Source organism: Aquarana catesbeiana, linkage group LG05 (genome assembly GCF_042186555.1).
Source record: "Aquarana catesbeiana isolate 2022-GZ linkage group LG05, ASM4218655v1, whole genome shotgun sequence".
In the NCBI taxonomy this organism is placed as follows: Eukaryota; Metazoa; Chordata; class Amphibia; order Anura; family Ranidae; genus Aquarana; species Aquarana catesbeiana.
In genome coordinates this window covers 639,802,989-639,818,115 of record NC_133328.1, presented here as the reverse complement: position 1 = coordinate 639,818,115, position 15,127 = coordinate 639,802,989, and the positions used below count along the sequence as shown (strand labels likewise).

Below are 15,127 nucleotides of genomic sequence, written 5' to 3'. Positions count from 1 at the left end.
CCCAGTGTGAAAGGGGTCTTATAGAGTCTACACGCTATGGTGCCAATCACTGAAAATTGATCACACCTGATGTACTGAAGGCCTATCTCATTTCTGGAGACACTAACAAGCCAGGAAAGTACAAATATCCCCCAAAATTACCCCTTTTTTGGAAAATAGACATTCCAAAGTATTTTTTTTAAGTTTTTTGAAGTTGTAATTTTTTCCTACAATTCTTTGCAAAATGAAGATTTTTTTTTCTTTTTTCCCCAAAATTGTCATATTAACAGGTTATTTCTCTCACACAGCATATGCATACTTGCAACTACACCCCAAAGCCCATTCTGCTACTCCTCCTGAGTATGGCGATACCACATGTGTGAGACTTTTATACAGCCTGGCCACATACAGAGGCCCAACATGCAGGGAGCACCTTCAGGTGTTCTAGGGACATACAGTATCTCACAAAAGTGAGTACACCCCTCACATTTTTGTAAATATTTTATTATACCTTTTCATGTGACAACACTGAAGAAATGACACTTTGCTACAATGTAAAGTAGTGAGTGTACAGCTTGTATAACAGTGTAATTTTTCTGTCTCCTCAAAATAACTCAACACACAGCCATTAATGTCTAAACGGTTGGCAACAAAAGTGAGTACACCCCTAAGTGAAAATGTCCAAATTGAGCCCAAAGTGTCAAATATTTTGTGTGGCTACCATTATTTTCCAGCACTGCCTTAACCCTCCTGGGCATGGAGGTCACCAGAGCTTCACAGGTTGTCACTGGAGTCCTCTTCCACTCCTCCATGACGACATCACGGAGCTGGTGGATGTTAGAGACCTTGCACTCCTTCACCTTCCACTTGAGGATGTCCCACAGATGCTCAATAGGGTTTAGGTCTGGAGACATGCTTGTCCAGTCCATCACCTTTACCCTCAGCTTCTTTAGCAAGGCAGTGGTCCTCTTGGAGGTGTGTTTGGGGTCATTACCATGTTGGAATACTGCCCTGCGGCCCAGTCTCCGAAGGGAGGGGATCTGGCTACAAGGTCGAGTTCAGAGGGTGGTGATAAATGGGGAGTACTCGGAATGGTCAGGGGTGGGTTGTGGGGTCCCCCAGGGTATTGTCCTGGGACCCAATCTTATTTAATTTATTCATAAGCGACCTGGAGGATGGGGTAAACAGTTCAATCTCTGTATTTGCCGACGATACTAAGCTAAGCAGGGCAATAACTTCTCCGCAGGATGTGGAAACCTTGCAAGTAGATCTGAACGAATTACTGGGATGGGCAACTACATGGCAAATGAGGTTTAATGTGGAAAAATGTAAAATAATGCATTTGGGTGGGAAAAATCTGAATGCAATCTATACACTGGGGGGAGAACCTCTGGGGGAATCTAGGATGGAAAAGGACCTGGGGGTCCTAGTAGATGATAGGCTCAGCAATGGCATGCAATGCCAAGCTGCTGCTAGCAAAGCAAACAGAATATTGGCATTAAAAAGGGGATCAACTCCAGAGATAAAGCAATAGTTCTCCCGCTCTACAAGACTCTGGTCCGGCCGCACCTGAAGTATGCTGTCCAGTTCTGGGCTTCAGTCCTCAGGAAGGATGTACTGGAAATGGAGCGAATACAAAGAAGGGCAAAAAAGCTAATAAAGGGTCTGGAGGATCTTAGTTATGAGGAAAGGTTGCGAGCACTGAACTTATTCTCTCTGGAGAAGAGACGCTTGAGAGGGGATATGATTTCAATGGACAAATACCGGACTGGTGACCCCACAATAGGGATAAAACTTTTCCGCGGAAGGGAGTTTAATATGACACACAGCCACTCATTAATATAAGAAGAAAAGAGGTTTAACCTTAAACTGCATAGAGGGTTCTTTACTATGAGTGCAGCAAGGATGTGGAATTCCCTTCCACAGGCGGCAAGCATTGATAGTTTAAAAAAACTATTAGATAAGCACCTGAATCACCACAACATACAGGGATATACAATGTAATACTGACAAAAAAAAAACCACACACATAGGTTGGACTTGATGGACTTGAGTCTTTTTTCAACCTCACCTACTATGTAACTATGCTCTGCTTCAGTATGTCACAGTACATGTTGGCATTCATGGTCCCCTCAATGAACTGTAGCTCCCCAGTGCCGGCAGCACTCATGCAGCCCCAGACCATGACACTCCCACCACCATGCTTGACTGTAGACAAGACACACTTGTCTTTGTACTCCTCACCTGGTTGCCGCCACACACGCTTGTCACCATCTGAACCAAATACGTTTATCTTGGTCTCATCAGACCACAGGACATGGTTCCAGTAATCCATGTCCTTAGTCTGCTTGTCTTCAGCAAACTATTGGGACTTCTTGTGCATCATCTTTAGAAGAGGCTTCCTTCTGGGATGACAGGCATGCAGACCAATTTGATGCAGTGTGCGGCATATGGCCCGAGCACTGACAGGCTGACCCCCCACCCCTTCAACCTTTGAAGGAATGCTGGCAGCACTCATACATCTATTTCCCAAAGACAACCTCTGGATATGACGCTGAGCACGTGCACTCAACTTCTTTGGTCGACCATGGCGAGGCCTGTTCTGAGCGGAACCTGTCCTGATATATCGCTGTATGGTCTTGGCCACCGTGCTGCAGCTCAGTTTCAGGGTCTTGGCAATCTTCTTATAGCCTAGGCCATCTTTATGTAGAGCAACAATTCTTTTTTTCAGATCCTCAGAGAGTTCTTAGCCATGGGGTGCCATGTTGAACTTCCAGTGACCAGTATGAGAGAGTGAGAGCGATAACACCAATTTTAACACACCAGCTCCCCATTCACACCTGAGACCTTGTAACACTAACGAGTCACATGACACCGGGGAGGGAAAATGGCTAATTGGGCCCAATTTAGACATTTTCACTTAGGGGTGTACTCATTTTTGTTGCCATCGGTTTAGACATCAATGGCTGTGTGTTGAGTTTTTTTGAGGGGACAGCAAATTTACACTGTTATACAAGCTGTACACTCACTACTTTACATTGTAGCAAAGTGTAATTTCTTCAGTGTTGTCACATGAAATGATATAATAAAATAATTAAAATTATAAATTACTTTTGTGAGATACTGTAAATTACACATATCATTTCTAGACTACATCTTACACTATTGAAGATCCTGCAGCACCAGGACAATGGAAATGCCCAAACAATGACGCCATTTTGGAAAGTAAACACCCCAACGTATGTTCTATGAGGCATAATGCGTCTTTTGAACATGTAATTTTTTCCACAAGTTTTTGGAAAATGTGGAAAGAAAATAAAAATGCATTTTTCTTTTACACAAAGTTGTCAATTTATAAGATATTTCTAACACATGGCATGTACATAGCAAAAAAATGACACCCCAAAATTAATTCTGCTACTCCTTCTGAGTATGGCAATACCACATGTGTGAGACTTTTACAAAGCCTCCCCACATACAGAGGCCCAACATGCAGGTAGCACCATCAGGTGTTCTAAGGGCATACATTTTAAATCTAATTTGACTACCTATTACACTTTTGTGAGGCACTGTAGTGGCACTGATGGGCACTGTAGTGACATGGATGTGGCACGGATGAGAACAGACGTGGCATGGATGAGCACTGATGTGGAACAGATGAGCACTGATGTGGCATGGATGAGAACTGATGTGGCATGGATGAGCACTAATGTGGCATGGATGAGCACTAATGTGGCATGGATGTGGCACGGATGAGCACTGATGTGACACGGATGAGCACTGATGTGGCACGAGTGAGCACTGATGTGGCACAGATGAGAACTGATGTGGAACGGATGAGCACTGATGTGGCATGGATGTGGCACGGATGAGAACTGATGTGGCATGGATGAGCACTGATGTGAACCATGAAACTAGCGGAGACAGAAAATGCAGTAAAAAAATCACACCTTTTAATAAAATGGTACAAATAGTAAATGTAGTCAAAACATAGCCAGGGTTCGGTAGCCAAATCGGGTAGTCAGAACAAGCCAGGAAATCAGGAAGCCAGTGAACAGCGTAGTCAGAGGCAGCAGACAGGATTAGGAACCAGAAGGGATGTCAGCCAGGCAAGTCTTCAACAGGAACACAGTAGAGAGTCTCCAGATATGTTGACCAAGGCAAAGACATTGAGAAAATGAACCAGGCAGTTTAAATAGCCAGAAGGGGCTGGCTGTGGGCTTGACTGATGAGCAGGAGATGATCAACAGGTGAGCCACTGTGGAACGACGAGTACTGACGAGTACCGACGAGTACCCTGAAACATGTAGAGCAAAGCTGGAATTCTTTTGCATGTAAGTGGTGTGGGGATTCTACACAAACCCCACCACCCTGCTTATCTTTGTAACAATGGTGATCCCTTCACTGTATACCCCTGCACTCTACCCGTTCTCCTTTGTTTCCTAAGCAATAACCCCTTCACTCTACTCACCTCTGCTGCGGGTATGAAGCCACTCTACCCACAAGTGCAGTATCTGGTGGCAGGCTCAATGGGGGTAGAAGTGGCTGTTTACATCCTCTAGGTGGGCAGCATGCAGAGAAGGGGGCGTGATTTGCATATGAATCGTGGTGGCTTGTCGACCTCATTTACATATAAATGCCTCCACGATTTGTATATAAATAGCGGGTGATTTAAATGTGAATGCCGACCCTGGTGGTTAATTACAGAACAATACCATATGTTTATCTCCCTCTAGCAGCTGAAACAGGCTTGTAGCTGCTGCAGAGAGCTGTACAGGGCATGGTTCTGCTGCCGCATTGATCCCCTTTCCTGTCAGAGCCCCTCTGTGTGCCAGGCCCCTTAACAGGAGGTGCCCCCCCTATCAGCGGCCATGCTGATGTGGCATCAATGAGCACTGATGTGGCACGGATGAGAACTTATGTGGCACGGATGATTACTGATGTGGCACAAATGAGCACTGATGTGGCATGGATGATCACTGATGTGGCATTGATGTGGCATGGATGATCACTGATGTAGCATGGATGATCACTGATGTGGCATTGATGTGGCATGGATGATCACTGATGTGGCATGGATGATCACTGATGTGGCATGAATGAGCACTGATGTGGCATGGATGTGGTACGGATAAGCACTGATGTGGCACGGATGAGCACTGATGTGGCATGGATGTGGTACGGATAAGCACTGATGTGGCATGGATGAGCACTGATTTGGCATGGATGTGGCACAGATAATTATTAATGTGGCATGGATGAGCCATGAATGGGCATAGATGAGCATGAATGAGCCATTGATGGGGATGGATGAGCCATAGATGGGGATGAATGGGGATGGATGAGCATTGAATGAGGATGGCTGGAGCATGAATGGGCACAGATCAGCTCTGTGGGCACTTCAGATCCAGCCCACAGCGCTGCTGCACCCGGCTCCCTCCTCTCCTCACACGCTGTACCGATCTGTGTGGGGAGAGGGGAGGAGCTGCACCGGATATGCTCCGGTTTGTTGACAACTAATCGATCCGTCATTGGACGGAGCGAACACGTGGTAAAAGGCTGCTGTCATTGGCCTTTTACCCAGATCCGTGACGCGCCGGGTTCGGAGGACCCAACGGTCATGGACATTCCCGGGGGCACGATTCTGGGAGGACGTCATTGAACGCCCTCCCAATTATTCGGCCACGCCGGAGCGGTCATTCGGCTATGGCCCGTTCGGCAAGTGGTTAATCTTACAAAGTCTGTAATTAACAGTGGATTCCATGAGTCTGTAGTTTGCTATAGATACAGGCCGGAAGAATAGCTCAGCCCCACCCTGCACAGAAAAATGTGAAACTCCTTTGTTTCTCAGCGTGCAATGATTTCAGTTTCGTTTCCCTATTCTGCTGTCAGAAATGGCGTCTGCTGATGTGAGACAGGAGCTGAACTGTTCCGTCTGTCTGGACATGTATACAGATCCTGTAAACCTGAGATGTGGACACAACTTCTGCCGGGTCTGTATTGATCGTGTGTTGGATACACAGGAGGGGTCTGGAGGTTATTCCTGTCCTCAGTGCAGAAACAAGTTCCAGGCTCGTCCTGCACTGCAGAAGAACATAACCCTACGTAACATTGTAGAAGCCTTCCGATCCACTCAGCCAGAAGTGGGGAGGACTGGAATCTTCTGTTCTTACTGCATTCACTTTCCTGTGCTTGCTGTTAAATCCTGTCTGCTGTGTGAAGCTTCTTTATGCAAGAGACACCTGGAAGTCCACAGCAATGCCCCAGAACACATCTTAACTGAACCCACCACTTCCATGGATAATAGAAAATGCTCCATCCATAAGAAGATCTTGGAGTATTACTGCACAATGGAGGCTACCTGCATCTGTGTGTCCTGCAGCTTGGCTGGAGAACACCAGGGACACAAGGTGGAGACTCTGGATGAGGCCTCTGAGAAGAAGAAACAGAAACTCAGAAATGGTCTTCAGAGACTAATCACAGAGAGAGAGGAGATTCAGGAAAGAGTCCAGAGTCTGCAGGAACATAGGAGAAACATACAGCAGAAGGCAGCTGGTGAAAAGGAGAAAGTCAATGCCCTGCTCAGAGACCTCAGGAGACAACTGGAAGACCTGGAGAAGAGAGCCCTGAGGGATATTACCATGCAAGAAGAACAACTCTCGGTCCCGTTGTCTGATCTGATGCAGCAACTGGAGATAAAGAAGGACTATCTGTCCAGGAAGATACGTCACAGTGTGGAGCTGTGTAACATGACTGACCCACTTACTGTCCTACAGGAATCAGACACAGGGGACTTGTGTGATACTGAGGAGGGAGATAATGAGGACAGAGAGAGACATGATAGACTCCTCCATGATGGAGGGGATCTGGATGCAGCTGGGATCACACGGACCTTACACACAGGTTTATCTGAGATGATGAAAGCGGTAAATAAATGTTTCAATATACAGGAAGTTGCAGACATATTACTGGATGTGAACACAGCTCATAAGAATTTACAGATATCGGATGACATGAAAACTGTATCCTGGTCAAATACGAGACAGAATCGCCGAGAAACACCGGAGAGATTTGAGACTTGTGCTCAGGTATTAGGTAGTCAGAGGTTTTCCTCGGGGCGGTATTACTGGGAAGTGGATGTCAGCCAATCGGAGCGCTGGATAGTCGGGATGTGTTACCCCAGTATAGAAAGGACGGGATGGTTTCACTCATGGATCGGGTATAATAACAAATCCTGGGGTTTGTACAGACATGATAGTCAGTGCTCAGTGATACACGACAGTACGGTGATCCTGTCACCCGGCAATCTCTCCAGTAACAGAGTCAGGATCTATGTGGATTATGAGGCCGGGCAGCTCTCCTTTTATGATCTGTGTGACCCGATCAGACACCTCCACACCTTCACCACCACCTTCACTGAGCCCCTCCATGCTGGGATATGGGTGGGAAAAGGTCCTGTAAAGTTGTCTGGAGGGAATTATAGAATGTAAGAAATGGTTGGTGGGAGTTTTAGTATCCTTGGAGAAAAGTAAAGCAGTGTAAAAATAGCAAGAGAGACACGTATAGTCTATGAGACTATGAGACCCCCCTCTCCCGCAAAGCATTAGCACTACTCCAATATAAAACCAAACCCCATGGGGAATTTTGAATTGTGTTCTTTTTTTGGAGAGAAAATCTGAATCCGATCTTTATAAAACTTTGTTTCTAATGTATGTTTATTCTGTTCTGGGAAGTGGTTGCCACCATCCCTATTTCTGTACTTGAAATTGGGGGAAAAAGACCCTCTTATGGGATTTTGAAGGCAACCAATAAAGAAAAATGCATAACCATTTATATATAAAAACACTTTTTATTACAAAACTCTAAAAAGACATAGCCTTGTTAAGAACACACATGGCCATATTTAGGTAAACACTAGTATGATCTGCTCCTGGAACAATTTTTAAATTAAAGTGGTGTTCCAGCCGAAATGATACTTTTTAAATAAAAATACCCCTATAATACACAAGCTTAATGTATTCTAGTAAAGTTAGTCTGCAAACTAAGGTCTGTTTTGTTAGTTTATAGCAGTAGTTTGTTATTTTATAAACTTACAGCAGGCCGTGGCCATCTTAAGTGTGGGCATCTGAAGCCAGACTGTATTTCTTCCTGGATCTCATCCTTGCAGATCTCGCACATGCTCAGTGCAGCACAAGCAGTGTAATAGGTTTCAGGTCAGGTTTCCATAGCAACGGCACTGTCAGAGGAAGTTGCCGCCCCTTCCCAGAAGGCATTGCAAACAGGAAATGATGCGATGGGCCGCGGCCAGGGAGGAGGAAGTGAAAAATGAATACAGCAGATATACAGTAGGTGCTGAGAAAAAAAAAAAAAACATATCCAATTCGTTTACAGTGCACAGTTTAGTGAGGGATGCTGAAGAGTTGTAAAAGTGGGTGGAGCTCCACTTTAAAGGTGTCATTTTTACAAGTCCCTTTTCCATGGTATGGGAATCTTTATGATCCTTGCATGAATTCACCCCTGCTCACAAGCAAGTGGAGCTTGTTATGGGCAGTCATCCTGAGAAGGGGTAATATTTTTTGATAAATTGGTATGTATAATGTGATGAATATTTTGAATTTATGGTTTATTTTTTAACACCATTGTATAGGTACTATTGCAACACAGGGTAAAGATGGGCGAATCTAGCATAGATGCTGCATGAAGGCATAATCTGATCAGGAGGAGGGGGGAACCTCCTTCTCAAGTGTATAAAAGCCTGTATTCTTGTACAAATAAAGAGTTCCAGCTTTGCAGCCAAATGAGTCCTGCCTAGTTCTTGGTTGTAATATGCGGCTATAATATCTGATATCTATATTCAGACGGGAGGAAGCGGTATATGACGGAAGCACGCAAGAAGAGTGTGGGACGTTCCGTTACAGCACCTTTTTGGATTTAACACTTATCAAGCTTCATATGATTCTTGCATTGGGATAAGCTTTTTTTTTTACTTGCACTTGGATTTGGGATTATACTGTACACTTATCATGTTGGAGATTGCATATTAATTATGAACTTTTCCTATTTTTTCACTTTATGAATTGGGACTTTATTTATTTAATTTTAGTTTTTGTGCACATTAAGTTTTGTGGATTTTTTTATTATTCTTTATTGATTTAACACCACACTATTTGATTGGAATATCGACACACTTGTTCTGGGCACTGGGTGATGGCCGTTGATGTGAGGCTCCTGGCTCCTAGAATAAGTGTGGTTAAGGTAGCTGGTAGACATGTGCGCCATCAATAAATTTGTTTCGTTTCATTTTAAAATTAAATTCATAATTCGTGTCCGAAATTCAATTTGGACTCCTACGAAATACGGATTTTCGTTAGGTTCGTAAACTTTTCGTAACAATAACGAAAGTTCCTTATGATAAAGTTATCCGAAGTTCGTAAACGGAATTTCGTATTTCGTACAAAATTCGTACGCATAAAAATTCGTATTTCGGATCCTCACGAATGTACGAATTTCCGATTCGTACCAAAGTAATCTCACATGTCTAGTAGCTGGCCAATGCATTACTAAGAACACATGCCACAAACTCAAGTGTGCCCAACTCTTAAAGTTTCTGTAATTCCTAGCAATAATCATCTTTTTTTATTTTTATGAGGAACGGCACTTCCTGTTGCAAGCTGACAACACTAAATCACTGTCTCACAATGAGCACTGGTGTTGTCAGCCTACCATGTGCACTCCTTCAGTCGGCAATTGGGCTTCTTGTCAGATAAGCAACTCATCCCCTAAGCTGGAGATCTCCAAACTACGGCCCTTCAGCTGTTGCGGAACTACACGTCCCATGAGGCATTGCAAAACTCTAACATTCACAGACAAGACTAGGTATGATGGGAATTGTAGTTCCTGAACAACTGGAGGGCCATAGTTTGGAGACCCCTGCCCTAAGTGAAGGGGCTCTTCATGGGCGTCCGCTGAACTTTTTTCAGGGGGGTGGGGTATCATTTTAAGGTCATGTATTGCAATTTGCAATACAAAAAGATGTACACAGTGGTGTCCTGGCACAGGCACTGCTGTTACCTGTGGTTCTTCAGCGATAGGCCCAGGACAGGCACTGGCAGCCAGGCAGTGTATTCTCTGTCATCTCGGCCACTGCACGCCACGCACCTGTGGGAGGAGCCGGCACCACGCCGGCCGGCCGGATCGGCGTGGGCACAACATACATTTACACAGTCAGAGGCAGGCTGAGGCAGCAGCCAATCACGGGACAGCCGGGTCACGGTGATGTTAAGCAGAGGCCCGAGCGGCAGAGCCAATCCGATGCTCAGGCCGGGGGTGAGGAGGGAGGGACAGAGGTGTGGTCTGAAAAGACTGAGAGCAGCCCCAGCCCCCAGGCCAGCAGCAGGCTTTGAAAAAAAAGTCCACGGCTGCTGCGGAGGCAGCCACGCCGGCCATTGTAACACAGGGGGCAAGTGTCTTCACTCTGGCTTCAACACTCTTAAGATTCCGGGGGGGGGGGGCAATTGACCCCCTTGCCCTATGGTGCGGATGCCCATGGGGCTCTTATCACTTAGCCCAACACTTCACCTTTAACCTGTCCTAAGTAAACCTTAGAACTTTTTGACAATGTTTTTACTGTTGCCTGTACTTTCCTCTCCCAGTGACGACTACACCCTCTATTCCTTTTATTGATGTCCAAGTAACCGGAAGTAAGGAAGAAGGGGGGGGGGGGAGTTATAGACGGGAATGAACACGTAACATAAGATGAAACCTTCCCACCAAAAAAAATGACCTATAGTTATACTTAACATTCTCTACCCTATTCAATCTACTTCTCCACACTTAACCCTTAAAGTACTGAACCCCAACACTAACCTTACACCCTGTAGCCCCCCCCCAATACTTACCTCAGCCTCCTCTCGATCCAGCTATGTGCACAGGAGCCTCGGCTGTCCCTGGTCTCTCTCTCTCTCCTCAGTGGCTGAGACACAGCAGCGAGAGTCAATGGCTCCCACCGCTGTCAATCACAACCAGTGAGCCGATGAGGCAAGAGCGGGGAGCAGGGCCGAGCCGTGGCTCTATGCGTCTTATATGGCACTAGTGCCCCCATAGCAAGCGGCTTGCTATGGGGTCACTGGTCAAGGGGGAGGAGCCAGAAACCCGAGAAAAGGAGGATCGCGGCTGCTCTAGTCTCTGCAAAACTATTACACAGAGCAGGTAAGTATGACATGTTTTAGAAAAAAATAAAACAACTTTTAATATCAAAGCAGGCAGGCCCCGTTCTCTACATAATTGGTGGCGTATTTATAGGATCTTTTACAATCAGATTGTATAGTGAATAGTCGTTCTAAAAGGCCCACTTATACATTTAATTTACATGCGTCTATAAGTCATAGGAGAGAGAGGCTGTGACTGATCTGAGTATCTGAATTATTCTGACTTGCTAGCATAACATAACCTTCTAGATATCTGCTAACAGAGAACAATAGACCTCATTTACCTACATAACAAAAGCAAACACGCCGTCGTCATAAATCTCCAGATCCGAGACGGGAGCTGTACATTGGTTCCAGGAAAGTACCTTGTATTTGACATTTTATAGAACTTACAGTTGTGCTCAAAAGTGCGCATACCCTTTGGTAATATACAGCATGTACCATTTTTAAACAAAAACAAAAGTGTGCATGCAAAATAATTTTTTTATATTTCTTATGGGTTTCCAATTCTGTAACTGTAGGTCATAACAGAATGGCCAAATGATAAAACAAAGTATGGCAAAAAGTAAACCAATGAAATGTCCCCTGTTTAAAAGTCTGTATCTCTTAGATCTTAATACTGTGTATTGCCCCCCCTTTACCATCAATGACAGCGGTCAGTGTTTTGTAGTAGTTGTCTATGCGGGTGGTAGAGATGCCCCTTCGTCTTGGCAAAATTCCTCCAGGTCAAGCAGAGTCTTTGGTTGTCTTGCATGAACCGCATGTTTGAGATCTCCCCAGAGTGGCTCGATGATATTAAGGTCAGGAGACTGCGATAGCCACTCCAGAACCTTCACCTTTTTCTGCTGTAACCACTGGAGGGTCAACTTGGCCTTGTGCCTACAGTGATTGTTGTGCTGAAAAGTCCAAGACCGTCCTATGCACAGCTTTCGTGCGGATAGGAAGGATGTTCTGAGAACATACCGAATTAATCTTTAGAGCTCATACACCTATCCAATCACTAGAGACTGGTGACATCACTGAGAATGCAGCCTATCCATTCACTAGAGAGCGATGACATCACTGAGAATGCAGCCTATCCATTCACTAGAGACCGGTGACATCACTGAGAATGCAGCCTATCCATTCACTAGAGAACAATGACATCACTGAGAATGCAGCCTATCCAATCACTAGAGACCGGTGACATCACTGAGAATGCAGCCTATCCAATCACTAGAGACCAGTGACATCACTGAGAATGCAGCCTATCCAATCACTAGAGACCGATGACATCACTGAGAATGTAGCCTATCTATTCACTAGAGACCGGTGACATCACTGAGAATGCAGCCTATCCAATCACTAGAGACCAGTGACATCACTGAGAATGCAGCCTATCCATTCACTAGAGACCGGTGACATCACTGAGAATGCAGCCTATCCATTCACTAGAGACCAGTGACATCACTGAGAATGCAGCCTATCCAATCACTAGAGACCGATGACATCACTGAGAATGCAGCCTATCCATTCACTAGAGACCGGTGACATCACTGAGAATGCAGCCTATCCAATCACTAGAGACCAATGACATCACTGAGAATGCAGCCTATCCAATCACTAGAGACCGGTGACATCACTGAGAATGCAGCCTATCCAATCACTAGAGACCGGTGACATCACTGAGAATGCAGCCTATCCAATCACTAGAGACCGGTGACATCACTGAGAATGCAGCCTATCCATTCACTAGCGACCAATGACATCACTGAGAATGCAGCCTATCCAATCACTAGAGAGCGGTGACATCACTGAGAATGCAGCTTATCCATTCACTAGAGACCGGTGACATCACTGAGAATGCAGCCTATCCATTCACTAGGGACCAATGACATGACTGGGAATGCAGCCTATCCATTCACTAGAGACCAATGACATCACTGGGAATGCAGCCTATCCAATCACTAGAGACCGGTGACATCACTGAGAATGCAGCCTATCCAATCACTAGAGACCAGTGACATCACTGAGAATGCAGCCTATCCATTCACTAGAGACCGGTGACATCGCTGAGAATGCAGCCTCTCCAATCACTAGAGACCAGTGACATCACTGATAATGCAGCCTATCCATTCACTAGAGACCGGTGACATCACTGAGAATGCAGCCTATCCATTCACTAGACACCGGTGACATCACTGAGAATGCAGCCTATCCATTCACTAGAGACCAATGACATCACTGAGAATGCAGCCTATCCAATCACTAGAGACCGATGACATCACTGAGAATGCAGCCTATCCATTCACTAGAGACCGGTGACATCACTGAGAATGCAGCCTATCCAATCACTAGAGACCAATGACATCACTGAGAATGCAGCCTATCCAATCACTAGAGACCGGTGACATCACTGAGAATGCAGCCTATCCATTCACTAGCGACCAATGACATCACTGAGAATGCAGCCTATCCATTCACTAGAGACTGGTGACATCACTGAGAATGCAGCCTATCCATTCACTAGCGACCAATGACATCACTGAGAATGCAGCCTATCCATTCACTAGAGAGCGGCGACATCACTGAGAATTCAGCCTATCCAATCACTAGAGACCGGTGACATCACTGAGAATTCAGCCTATCCATTCACTAGAGACCGGTGACATCACTGAGAATTCAGCCTATCCAATCACTAGAGACCGGGGACATCACTGAGAATGCAGCCTATCCATTCACTAGAGAGCGGTGACATCACTGAGAATTCAGCCTATCCATTCACTAGAGAGCGGTGACATCACTGAGAATTCAGCCTATCCATTCACTAGAGAGCGGTGACATCACTGAGAATTCAGCCTATCCAATCACTAGAGACCGGGGACATCACTGAGAATGCAGCCTATCCATTCACTAGAGAGCGGTGACATCACTGAGAATTCAGCCTATCCATTCACTAGAGAGCGGTGACATCACTGAGAATTCAGCCTATCCATTCACTAGAGAGCGGTGACATCACTGAGAATTCAGCCTATCCAATCACTAGAGACCGGGGACATCACTGAGAATGCAGCCTATCCAATCACTAGAGACCAATGACATCACTGGAAATGCAGCCTATCCATTCACTAGAGACCAATGACATCACTGGGAATGCAGCCTATCCAATCACTAGAGACCAATGACATCACTGGGAATGCAGCCTATCCATTCACTAGAGACCGGTGACATCCCTGAGAATGCAGCCTATCCATTCACTAAAGAGCAGTGACATCACTGGGAATTGACCTACAGTATAATATGTAATAAATTGTATAAAACACTAGACTTGTGCACAATGAGAAATTTCGTTTAGTTTCGGTTCGTTGTCATTTGTGAAATACATAATTTTGTTCTGTTATATTCATTATGTTACGTTAATTCATTTTACTTGTCATTATTCAAAGAGTGTCGATATTCGTTGTACTGAATCTCAAATCATGTCGAATTCATTCATTATATATCCAGTGATTGGATAGGGTGCATTCTCAGTAATGTCACCGCTCTCTAGTGATTGGATAGGCTGCATTCTCAATGATGTAATCGCTCTCTAGTGATTGGATAGGCTGCATTCTCAGTGATGTCATCGCTCTCTAGTGATTGGATAGGCTGCATTCTCAGTGATGTCATTAGTCTTTAAAGCGGAACTATTAAATCTTGTTGTTTTAACTTTGGATAGTAAAACATGCCAGTAAATCCCTTATACAGCCCACTTCCTGTTTCTTGTTTGGTCATTATCCTAGTCTTATGACAACATGCACAGCTCTCTCTCTGGTGAGAGTTTGAGTCATAAGAGGGCCAATGAGAGCTGCAGAGCCAGAGGTGTGCCTCTGTGTGTCTGTGTAAATCCAGGAAGCGAACAGGCAGCAGCTTCAGTTACATAGTTAGTAAGGTTGAATAAAGACACCAGTCCATCCAGTACA

The 15,127-nt window shown here is 45.1% G+C and overlaps 1 protein-coding gene across 1 annotated transcript; it reads left to right on the top strand.

The window, feature by feature from the left end:
- The first annotated feature begins 5,822 nt into the window (after positions 1-5,822).
- Positions 5,823-8,364, top strand: LOC141145603 (E3 ubiquitin/ISG15 ligase TRIM25-like). Its single transcript, XM_073632428.1, has one exon. It carries the CDS (start codon positions 5,874-5,876, stop codon positions 7,467-7,469), a length of 1,596 nt encoding a protein of 531 aa, XP_073488529.1. The 5' UTR covers positions 5,823-5,873; the 3' UTR covers positions 7,470-8,364.
- Positions 8,365-15,127: the final 6,763 nt, after the last annotated feature.

Coding starts and splice junctions, on each gene's coding strand:
- LOC141145603 (XM_073632428.1), top strand. CDS start 5,874: ATGGCGTCTGCTGATGTGAGACAGGAGCTGAACTGTTCCGTCTGTCTG.